This window comes from Dermacentor silvarum, chromosome 8 (genome assembly GCF_013339745.2).
Source record: "Dermacentor silvarum isolate Dsil-2018 chromosome 8, BIME_Dsil_1.4, whole genome shotgun sequence".
Classification (NCBI taxonomy): domain Eukaryota; kingdom Metazoa; phylum Arthropoda; class Arachnida; order Ixodida; family Ixodidae; genus Dermacentor; species Dermacentor silvarum.
The window spans coordinates 182,236,373-182,249,095 of NC_051161.1; the positions used below are offsets into that span (position 1 = coordinate 182,236,373).

General features: G+C 50.3%; 1 protein-coding gene across 1 annotated transcript; it reads right to left on the reverse strand.

The window, feature by feature from the left end:
• Positions 1–11,760: 11,760 nt before the first annotated feature.
• Positions 11,761–12,210, reverse strand: LOC119462612 (uncharacterized). Its single transcript, XM_037723942.1, has one exon. It carries the CDS (start codon positions 12,208–12,210, stop codon positions 11,761–11,763), a length of 450 nt encoding a protein of 149 aa, XP_037579870.1.
• Positions 12,211–12,723: the final 513 nt, after the last annotated feature.

Genomic DNA, 12,723 nt, shown 5'->3' on the forward strand with positions numbered 1-12,723 from the left:
AATCGAACCCGCGTACGCATTATCCCGAAGCGAGCGCTCTAAAACCACTCAGCCATACAGCCACACTTGCAAGGTTTGCAAGCATGCGAACCATATGATTGCGTGCGAGCGCCCTCGGCGAAAGCAACCACCTAGATAACCTAGAAACGCGGTACGCGCGAGCGGCGCAGCGTGGCGCCAGCGGTCGAGCGCTGTACGGGGGCGCAAATAGAAATACGCCGCCGGGGGAAGCAGTGGCGGAAACGTCAGTGATAGTCACGAAGGGGATACCACTGACGCGGCCGGGGAAGAAAACAAAGCCAAGGGCAAGGATAAGAAAGGAGGGAGGGCATTGTGACTTCGGGGGCAGCTTTCGGCGGTGAGGGGAAAGGAAAGCGTCGAGTTGTCTTTGTTGGGGATTCCAACATGCGTAAAGTAGAACCGGCGACCCGCCGTGGTTGCTCAGTGGCTATGGTGTTGGGCTGCTGAGCACGAGGTCGCGGGATCGAATCCCGGCCACGGCGGCCGCATTTCGATGGGGGCGAAATGCGAAAACACCCGTGTACTTAGATTTAGGTGCACGTTAAAGAACCCCAGGTGGTCAAAATTTCCGGAGTCCCCCACTACGGCGTGCCTCATAATCAGAACTGGTTTTGGCACGTAAACCCCATAATTTAATTTTTTTTTTTAGAACCGGCGATAACAGAGAGGGTAGGTGCAGGCGAACGAGTCCAGGTTAGCGCGCTTCCGGGAAAGCCGATTAGAGAGGTGATAGCGAAGGCCAAGGAAGGCATGTGGGACACAATGGAGGAGAGACACCTAGTGGTGATAATGGGTGGAGTGATTGACGTACTGCACGGACAGGGAACAGGGATCACAAAGCAAATAGCCAAAGGGGTCACCGACCTGCGGAATGTTTCAAAGGAAGTACAAATCGCGGTGTGCAGGGTGCCAGAGGTTGAAAGGCAGGGTTATGAAATTGAAAGGGCAGTTCTTGCAGTAAACAGGGAAATTTGGACTCTAGCTAAAGCAATGAATTTTACGGTCATTGACATCAACCGAGAAGTGCGCCGAGCAGGCCGCGAAGACGCTTTTGTGCTTGACGGGATACATTTTAGTGAAAGTGTAGCAACAACATTAACATGCAGGGTGGTCGCAAGCAGGAAAAATGGCTGGAAATTCAAACGCAATTGAATGATGAAGCGATTAGCGTGTACGCCTTGACCGAAACGCATCTACGAGATTTGGAGCAGCCGCCTGTTATTGACAACTTTGTATGGGAAGGGTGCAACAGAATTACCGGGTCAAGGAGAGGCGTAGGCGTACTAATTAGGCGAGGTCTGAAGTGGCGAAGGGTAAACGAGACATGTAAAGAGCATTTATGGATTAGTGGGACATGGCAAGGTAAAAAGACGTGGCTGGGAGTAGCTTACCTATGGACAGGTAGTGATACGAGAGAAAAAATAAGGAATTGGTTGATTGCATTAAGCGATATTAATGAGTTCAGTAAATCGGGCCAGGTGATATTGACGCGAAATAAGTTGGCGCGTGGTGACACTGGCCCCTTGAGGCGAGAACGACGAAGTTCGTGGTTGCGCGCGCGCTCTCCGAGGTCCAGCCATTATTAAAGGCTGACGTGTTTTTTGCCTATCTGTTGCTGGTCAACCATTCTAGCTGTACTAGCTGGGTGACATTTCTGGTGGAAGTGCTGGGTACGGTCGATGTTAAGATCTCCGGAGCGCACCCCAGACCTAAGCCCGGCGAGTAGTTCGGCCGAGCTTACCCCTGTGCACGTACGTACCAGCCGACGTCTCCAAGGACTCCAGCCACAGCACGGTTTGCTACCCGAACGGAGTAGAATGACGAACCAACCACCTCCTGCCGCTACTGCAGCATCGCACGTGGTCGTCAATCAGATCCGGGCGCCGAATCATTTCCACGGGAGTGCTTCAGAGGACGCCGACGACTGGCTTGACCATTTTGACCGGGTCGCCAACGTCAACGACTGGACACACGAGCGTAAGCTTCGCTACGTGTACTTCGCTCTTGAAGATTCCGCTAAAATATGGTTTGAGAACCACGAGGCGACACTGACGTCATGGGAAGAATTTCGTCGGCAGTTCCTCAATGCCTTCGCCAGGGCGGACAGGAAGGAGAGGGCGGAGTTAGCAATGGAGTCGAGAATTCAAGGCCCGAATGAGCGAGTGACGGCGTACGTCGAAGACATGAATCGCCTCTTCAGACGTGCGGACCCCTCTATGACTGAAGCAAAGAAGGTGCGCCACCTAATGCGCGGCGTAAAAGAGGACATCTTTGCTGGCCTCATTCGAAATCCGCCGACGACAGTGGCAGAGTTCCACGACGAAGCCACCACCATGGAAAAGGCCCTTCAACAGCGGGCCAGGCAATACAACCGCGACGCCGTGATTTCAAGGGAGCTCTCTGCCGTTACCCTAGGCAACGACGTCGGCGCCTTGCGAGAACTCATCAGGGCTGTCATCAAGGAGGAACTGCAGAAGATGCAGACGACCGCTGCCTCTGTGGGACAACTTTCCATTGCGGAAATGGTGCGCGCCGAGGTCCGACAGGCCGTCCATGTGCCTGAACAGTACGAGGCACCACAGCAGAGAACGCGCCCTGAACTGAGTTACGCAGAAGCAGTACGCCGTCCACCACCCTCAAGTGCGTATAGCATGGTGCACCCCGCTCAGCAATTGGACGTTAGCTTCAGGCCTCGCAGCACACCGCACATGGCCGAAGCAAGAACTAGGAAGAGCGACGTCTGGCGCACCGCTGACTACAAGCCCCTTTGTTACCATTGTGGCGAAGCCGGGCACATCTACAGAATGTGTCCGTATCGTCATGTGGGGCTCCGAGGATTCGCCCCAAATGCACCTCGTCCACGACCTGGTGAGCGGCCGCCGGAAATAGAGAGTTTCGTCGCGAATCGTCGCAATGGTGATCAACGATGGCACGAGCCCCGTTCGTCGTCTCCTGCTCGTTACAGGTCACCATCACCAAGCCAAGCCTTCTCTCGCGGCGCTCTCAGACGCCGCTCGCCTAGCCCGGCGGCTCGGGAAAACTGAGTTCAGCGACCTCCGGAGGTGAGGCCGCTGACGACGACTGTGCGCAAGATCCTCCACTACGACGACAACGACGAAAACAGAACGACGCAGACGTACAGACGCAGTCAAACACCGTGCGAGAGGTAATAACGTCGAACATTCCCGTCACCGTAGACGACGAAGAAATAACAGCGTTAATCGACACTGGAGCGGACACCTCAGTTATGAGCATGGACCTTGCCTGCAAGCTGAAGAAAGTTTCTACCGAGTGGACTGGGTCGCAGATTCGCACTGCAGGAGGCCATCTGCTAACCCCGGTAGGAAGATGCACAGCGCGAGTGAGCATTCGTGGATTTATGTACCTCGGAGATTTCGTTATCCTCCCAAGCTGTTCGAGGGACCTAATTCTGGGAATGGACTTTCTGCAGGCTAATGGAGCCGTCATAAACTTACAAAAGTCGCTGGTAACGTTTTCAACGGCGCAGGCCTTAGCAGGGAGCAGCACTGACGACACGTATGTCAACGCCTTGAGGATTGTCGACGAGAACATCACGGTGCCGCCAAGGAGTAGCGTATTGACCCTCGTAACCTGCGACGCATTCGACGACTATGAGGGTATTGCCGAGGCAAATATCCCGCTGTTGCTCGAAAGACACATCTGCATCGCCCGGGGCCTTGTTCGAATACAGAATAAGTGCTCGCAAGTTTTGTTGACAAACTTCAGCCATGAGTATCAGCACGTCCCACAAGGTACAGCTGTGGCCTTTCTGAACGACATTGCTGACTTCTCCGATGTGGGCACGTTACAGGTGACTTCACCGGATGCAACAACTCACGCCAGCCTGAGTACCCGCGTCCACATCAATGCTGACTTAGCAGATGCACAGAAGGATCAGCTACTGGACCTAGTGACAGAATTCTCTGGCTGTTTTTCCACAGAATCTAAAGTCCAGCGCACCTCCATTACGCAACACCGGATAGTTACAGAGGAGTCGGCGCGGCCTGTTCGTCAGCACCCGTACCGCGTGTCACCTATGGAGCGGGAGGCGATTAAGCGTCAAGTTGAAGAAATGCTCAATGATGACGTCATCCAGCCGTCGACAAGTCCGTGGGCGTCGCCTGTCGTACTCGTAAAAAAGAAAGACAACACGCTCCGCTTCTGCGTTGACTACAGACGGCTTAACCGAGTCACCAAACGCGACGTTTACCCCCTGCCACGGATCGATGACGCTTTGGACCGTCTGCGTCATGCTGAGTTCTTTACTTCGTTAGACCTAAAGTCAGGGTACTGGCAAATCGAAGTGGACGAGCGTGACCGTGAAAAAACCGCCTTCGTGACTCCCGACGGGCTATACGAATTTAAAGTCCTGCCTTTCGGTCTCTGTTCCGCTCCTGCTACGTTTCAACGAATGATGGACACTGTACTCGTCGGACTAAAGTGGCAGACGTGTCTAGTGTACCTAGACGACGTTGTTGTGTTTTCCAGCACGTTCGATGAACATCTCACCCGACTACGAAGTGTCCTTACCGCAATACGCAAGGCAAACCTCACCATCAAGCCTGAAAAATGTTACTTTGGCTTCCGGGAACTCAAGTTTTTAGGCCACGTGGTCAGCTCCCAAGGAGTACGACCAGACCCAGAAAAGCTAGCTGCCGTTGCCGAGTTTCCTCACCCTAAAGACAAGAAGGCTGTTCAGCGGTTCCTGGGCCTCTGCGCTTACTACCGCCGTTTCGTTGAAGGCTTCTCGAGGATTGCTGAACCTCTCACGAGACTGACGCGACAAGCTGTGCCCTTTGCCTTGGACGGAAGACCAAGAGCAGGCCTTCACCGAATTGCGCAAACGCCTTCAATCCGCTCCAGTGCTGGCGCATTTTGATGACACCGCGGCAACTGAAATTCACACAGACGCAAGCAACGTAGGACTCGGGCTACTCTGGTTCAATGGCAAGACGGAGCAGAACGTGTAATTGCGTACGCGAGCCGTAGTCTCACAAAAGCAGAAGCTAATTATTCAACCACCGAAAAAGAATGTTTAGCAGTCGTGTGGGCCATCAGCAAGTTCCGACCTTACTTATACGGCCGGCCATTTCGAGCGATCAGTGACCACCATTCGCTCTGCTGGCTTGCCAATCTACGAGACCCGTCTGGTCGCCTCGCTCGTTGGAGCCTCCGCCTCCAGGAATACGACATGACTGTTGTCTACAGATCGGGCCGTAAGCATAGCGACGCTGACTGCTTGTCACGTTCTGCCTATTCCCTTGACACCCTCCGACTTGGAGCTAGATATGCCGTTTCTTGGTGTCGTCGACGTGGTGCGCATGGCTGACTACCAACGTGCAGACTCTGAACTGCTTCCAGTCATCCGACATCTCGAGGGAGCCGACGTTGTTGTCCCACGCCCACTTTCACGAGGATTGACATCGTACTGCCTGCGGAACAATGTCCTGTACAAGAAAAATTTCGAGAACAGCCAAGAAACGTTTCTTCTCGTCGTTCCGACGGCGCTGCGCGAGGAAGTTTTACAGGCGTGTCATGACGATCCCTGTGCCGGCCACTTAGGCTTCGCGAGGACATTAGCGCGCATACGGCAGAAATACTATTGGCCACACCTATTTTCGTCGGTTCAGCGCTATGTGCGAACGTGCCGTGACTGTCAGAGGCGTAAAGTGCCACCCGTCAAGCCTGCCGGCCTCCTTCAGCCTTTGGATCCGCCTCCGGCGCCGTTCCAACAAGTGGGAATGGACCTTCTTGGTCCGTTCCCCACGTCTTCCTTGCAAAACAAGTGGATAATCGTGGCAACCGATTATTTAACTCGCTATGCGGAGACAAAAGCTGTGCCGCGGGGAACTGCTGCTGAAGTCGCCAGCTTCTTCGTCCACAACATCGTGCTTCGTCACGGTGCACCCGCTGTGCTCATTACTGATCGCGGTGCAGCGTTTACAGCGGAGTTGTTGCAACAAGTCGTCACGCTGACGCATACTGACCACCGAAGGACCACAGCCTATCATCCCCAGACTAACGGCTTAACAGAGCGCCTGAACAGAACATTGGCCGACATGCTATCCATGTACATTGATGTGGAACACAAGACATGGGATGAAATTTTGCCATACGTGACGTTTGCTTACAATACCGCTGTGCAAGAGACCACCGAGTTTACACCATTCGAGCTCGTTTACGGACGTCGAGTTACAACCCCCTTAGACGCCATGCTCCCGGTAGACCACGGAACCACAAGGAATGACACCACTGAAGAGTTCGTCGAAAAAGCAGAGGAAGCTCGCCAGCTTGCTCGGAATCGCATCCGCACCCAGCAGAATACCGACGCCTGCCGTTACAACCGGACCCGACGGAACGTCCAGTACTCACCAGGCGACCGCGTGTGGGTGTGGACACCTATCCGACACCGTGGGCTCTCGGAGAAATTGTTGCGCCGCTATTTCGGCCCCTACGAAGTCGTACGCCGGCTCAGTGATGTGAACTATGAGGTGGTGCCTCAAAGCTCTGACCCTAGTTCGAACCGACGCCGTCCCCGTGCTGAAGTCGTCCACGTAGTACGGATGAAGCCGTACTACGCACGCGAGGGATAAGCAACTCTCACAAACCGCTTCAGCATTGTGTACATTCCTGTATGTCTCTTTTTTTTTTTAATGTTGCCACCCTTGCCCATATTGCTCGCCCCATGCCCTTGAAGCGACCGGGTCGGTCGCTGTAGAAAGGGGAGCAATGACGCGAAATAAGTTGGCGCGTGGTGACACTGGCCCCTTGAGGCGAGAACGACGAAGTTCGTGGTTGCGCGCGCGCTCTCCGAGGTCCAGCTATTATTAAAGGCTGACGTGTTTTTTGCCTATCTGTTGCTGGTCAACCATTCTAGCTGTACTAGCTGGGTGACAATATTAGTGGGAGATATGAACGCGCGCATGGACGATTTAGACGGATATACTGATTACAACGGCTCTCTAGTGCTGGATCTGTGTGATGAACAGAACCTTATAGTAGTTAACAGGGAGAATAAGTGTCATGGACAGGTAACATGGCAATGCAGAAACAGGCAGTCATGTATCGACTACGCCTTAGTCTCAGAAATGGTGTACGAACAACTAGACCAAATGATAATAGACGAAAATGGAAAAAATAGCTTGGGAAGCGATCATAGACGTTTAGCGTTAAAGTTTGGGCGAGATACCAGCGCAGAACGTGAACCAATAGCCTCAGAGTTCTTAAAAATGAATGACGAGCAAATAACAGAGATCGCAAACAACATAGAGAAGAAAATTGAGGCTTTTCCTACAGCAGTCTGGGAATATAAGGAACTGGTGGAGGTTATGCAGCATGAAATAAGGCGGACACGGCAAAACAATTGTTGGATTGGAAAGAGGAAACCACGTAAGTGGTGGAACAAGGAAATTAAACAAGCTATAGAAGAGCGTAAAGAGGCATCTAGGGTTCATCGAGAAGCCAAAAAGTTGGGATTACAAGAAGAGGTGCTCTTTAGATGGAATACATACCGAGAAAAGAAAAGGGTTGCGAGTGAGCTCGTGCAAGAGAAAATTAAATGCGCAAGTGAACGTTGGGTGCATAACATTCACAAAAGAGACAAAGGCGCCCCAAAAAGATTCTGGAACCATATAAAAGCACTCGGAGCTCCAACTATAAACTCGCAAACGGCTTTAAGGGATGAAGACGGTAACATCTATGAAGGCGATGATGCGCTGCGGTACATCACAGACGTTATCAGGCATAACTTCGGCACGACAAAAAGCGTAGTTCAGACAACAGATCCAGCAACAGCAGAGAGGCCTGAGAGATCAAAATTTAGCATAGAAAGCTTTTATTGGAAAAAGGCAGCAGAAAATGTCCCTAACGACACGGCAGCTGGACCCGATGAAATCCCAATACAGCTAATCAAAAACCTCGGTCCAAGAAGCAAGGCACTGCTGACTAATGCCATAGAGCAAGTGATTAGAACAAAGAATATTCCCGATGGATGGCGTGAAAGCAAGATGAATCTCATCTACAAAGGCAAAGGAGATAGGGATATCACGAGCTCGTACAGGCCAGTTACAGTAACGTCGGTGATATATAGAATGGCAATGCAAGCCATAAAATTAGAACTGTCGAAGTGGGTGGAGGAAAACGATGTATTGGGGGAACTACAGAATGGGTTCAGGCCAGGCACACGCTTAGAAGACAATATGTTTGTACTAACTCAGTGCATAGAGATTTCAGTAGCTCGGAAAAGACCTTTATGGATAGCATTTCTAGATATTAAAGGATCTTATGACAACGTAGACAGGGAATTGTTGTGGGATATTCTTCAATACGAAGGCATAGATGACGATTTCGTGGAGCTGCTAAAGGAGATATATCGAGACAACCAAGTACAAGTGGTATGGGAAGGCCGAAAAGGAAATGAAATGGTGGGAATTCACCAAGGATTGAAGCAAGGATGCCCTCTGTCACCATTATTGTTCACGCTTTACGTCAAGGGTATAGAAAGACGACTGGAAAACAGCGAATTAGGTTTCGATTTATCCTACATGCGTAATGGACAAATGGTGCAACAGAAGGTCCCTGGACTGATGTACACAGACGACATTGTGTTACTAGCGGACAATAAAAAAGATTTACAGATACTTGCGAATATCTGTGGGAACGCAGCGACAAATCTAGGGCTTAAGTTTAGCACAGAGAAATCAGGGATTATGATCTTTAATGAACACACGAGTAACTTCGTGGTGTCAATTCAACAGCAAGTAATACCCATAGTGAAGCAATATAAGTATCCTCGGCGTACACATAAACGAAGGGAAGAATTACTCAAGCAACCACCAAGATAATCTGAAAATAAAGGGGAAGCGGAATGGGCAGCAATAATGAAACACAGAGCACTATGGGGCCACAATAAGTATGAGGTGGTGCGTGGAATCTGGAAAGGAGTAATGGTGCCAGCGCTAGCATTTGCAAATGCCATTATATGCTTAAAATCGGATATATTGGCGGGTTTGGAAGTTAACCAAAGATCAGTAGGCCGGTTGGCTTTGGGAGCACACGGTAATACGACAAAAGAGGCAGTGCAGGGTGACATGGGTTGGGCCTATGCATATGCGCATATGCGGACGACATGCATATGGGCATCGGGAGCTACCCGTCCCCAAATGCGTGCTAGACTCCAACGTGCAGTGACAATCACAGCTAAATATTTGCGGCGTCAAGGCCTTCAGCTCTCAACAGCAAAATGTTCCGTGATTGCATTCACGCGAAAACGAATGACCAGGTATCCCATAATTGTTAATGGAACAGCGATACCTGCAGTAACACACCACAAATTCCTTGGCGTAGTCATAGACCGGGGATTATCTTGGTCAAGACACGTCGCTGCAATGAAGTCAAAGCTGAGGAGTTTCGTTCACGTCCTTCGCGTCGTTGCAGGAACAAGATGGGGCCCTTCGGAGTCATCGCTACTTCAACTGTACCAAGCGCTATTCATAGGATATATACGGTACAGCACGCCAGCGCTCTCAAGCATGGGACTTAGTTGTGTGCGTACACTGGAGAGCATTCAAGCTCAAGCATTGGGCACATGTTTGGGCCTCCCACAATGCACTTCAACCAATGGAACTATAGCGGAAGCTCGTGCTTGCCCGATTGCTGTATACTTGATCTGCGAGCCTCTTCGACTGCACCTCCGCGTGTTGACCCGACACAAACACCATCCTTTGTCATCGCTCCCTGCCATACAGCCAGGTTGCAGCTTTTCAAGGATTCTATTGCGTCATCAGAATATTGTACCGTCAAGATTTTCTCCCGACTGTATTCCGATAACACCCCCATGGGTTCTGCCTAAACCGTTTGTTGCTCTGCAGATTCCCGGCATTACAAAAAAGACGTCCATTGCATCCATTGGCCTTAAGCAGCTTACTCTGTGTCACATTTATGCAAAGTGCGGTGATACCATACACGTGTTTACGGATGCCTCTGTCACACCATATGCCTCCACTGCAGCCTTCATCATTCCACATATGATCGTCGCACGGCAGTTTAAACTAGACCATAGGACACCATCAACTGCCGCAGAACTTGCTGCTATCCGGGAGGCACTTCGATTTCTCTCCAAGGAGCCTCCTCGCGCATGGGCGATATTCTGTGATTGCAAACCAGCTCTTCAAACCATTGACTGTGTTCTCAGGCGGGGCCCGTATTATTCAATTGCTATAGAAATCGCAGAGCTTCTCGACCTTGCAAATAGAAATCGCCATATTATCACCTTTCAATGGATACCTTCGCACTGTGGTGTGATAGGGAACGAGCAGGCAGACGCTGAAGCGAAAGCTGCTTCAAATAATGCGACTGAAGTACGCATTCCATTCTCACGGACAGACACAAATGCCCTACTTCGTTGCGTAATACGCAATTGTACGTTGCAGCACTGGACCCAACCAGATCATCAACACAAGCGAGTGCATAATTGGGGTCCAGAAATGACATACCGCATTCATCACAAGCTCAAAAGAAGCCAATCAAGCATCGTGCACCGCATACGCCTTGGTGTCGCATTCACGAATCGTTACAGACATATGATTGGTTGCAGTGGCATTAGCCCCAATTGTGAATACTGCCAGGTACCAGAAACACTTGACCATATATTTTGCGTTTGTCCCGCGTACGCGCAAGAACGACAGAAACTGGTCTCTTCAATTGCAGAAGTCCATAAGAGGCCCCTATCAGACGAGTTTCTGTTAGGTCCTTGGCCCAATGCAAACAGCGCAGCCCTGATAATCAGTGCCGCTTTAGTCTTTCTACAAGCCACTGGGCTACGCACGGCTTTAGAGATGCCACAGCGTTGTAAAATTGTACATACACACCTCCTCCTCTTATCATTATCATCCATCAGCCCTTTTCCTCCCCGTCCCTTCTCCCCAGTGTAGAGTAGCAGGCCAGAGCAAGTTACAGCTCAGGCCGACCTCTCTGCATTTCTGTAAATAAATTTCTCTCTCTCTCTCTCAACAAATCAAAATAGGTAAGAGCAGGAACACATTGATAACGAACAATGAGACGTTAGAATACATTAGGAATGGAGTAAATGAAAAACAAAACAATGACAAGAAGCGGTATCACACTTTCAGGTCCCATTGAGACAGCAATGAAACAAGGCATCAAACACTATTGGCATGAGATCACACAGAAAAATGAACACAATTTTGAACACTTCAATTCTCAACTAAGAAATGTGGTTCTCGCTGACGCAGCGTATAATGTAAATGTTGACGGCCGTGATACATCATCACATCACAGCCGCCGTGACAGTACAGTGCACAGCCGCTGACACAAAAAAGCACAGGTTTGAGCCTGTCGCATTTCGATGGATCAGAAATACCCGACACCCGTGTACATATGTTTCGGTGCATGTTAAACAACACCGGGTGGTCAAAACTTGTGCAACCCTCTAGCACGGCCTGTCGCATAATCACATCGTCGTTTTGGCACACAATATCCCAACAATTACTATCACATCACGGTAACGTAACCAGAACATAAACGAAGTGCAACGAAACATAGAGAGATTAGCAGATTAAATTAAAATGAAGTCAATAAGCAATAAAAGTGTAAATAAATAGCAGTGACTGATGGACCTCAAAGGCAATATCACAGTTTCTGGTTAAGCACGCGTGTAATCCTTTGGTTGAAGCTTAGAAAAAGCACACATGGAGATGCTCATGGCAGTTCATCAATTCCGCTCATGTCAGAGCTGCTCGACTCATCAGAAGTACTCGAATCTGTGCCCAAAGAAATTATGAGGCTTTCTCTTTGGCTGTCTATAATGCCATCCCGCTCCCATGCCTCATCCTCAAGCCTTATCACATGAGTGCAGTCTCGGAACCAGTTCTGCGGGGTCACACCTGCGATTCCTTCCAGCAGCAGCTTCTCGACTGAATCGACCTTGAAGTCGGTGTTCTTCGAAGCAACATAGCCTTTGACCTGGCTCCACACGAGCTCTATTGGATTGAGCTCGCAGTAATAAGGAGGCAAGCGCACAACCTCATGGCCGGCAGCGCTGGCAAGTGTGTCAATCTGGTAAGCAAGGAACATGTGCTTATGCTGCTTAACGAGCTGCAGCAGTTCGCTCTTCAGTTGGTCATCTGAAAAAGGGATACTTTTCGACATCAACCAGCACTGGATGTCGGCTTTTCTTCATGATGAACTTGGCACCTTTTCAACTTGAGCACTGTGATACGACGCATTATCCATCACAATCACACTGTGTGGCTTGATGTTCGGCAGCAACTGTTCAACAAACCATTTTTGAAAACGCGGAGCATCCATTTCTGTGTGGTAATCACCAGCGCCCTTCTTGGCACGAAACACTAGGGCGGCTCCATCAACAAAGCCTTCCGCACTGCCAGCATGCAAAACAATTAGGCGTCCTCCTTTACCGCTCGGTGCACGGAGACCTGTTGAGAGGCCTTGACGAAATGCGTCTTGCCGGGACATCACTTTGGTGTCTGTCCATACGGTCTCCTTAGTGTGGCCAGCGTTTACCCAGGTCTCATCAAGGTAGTATATGGTCCTGTAAAAGAAATCAGTCGTATAGTTAAGAGCTTACCTTTACTGGCAACAGCCCATTAATAAACCAGCGGCCTTGATTCAAGGTTATGCCTCTGTTACAGCGCGAAGAAT

Excerpts from the sequence above, each read along its gene's own strand:
- LOC119462612 (XM_037723942.1), bottom strand. The coding sequence starts at position 12,210 with ATGTCGAAAAGTATCCCTTTTTCAGATGACCAACTGAAGAGCGAACTG.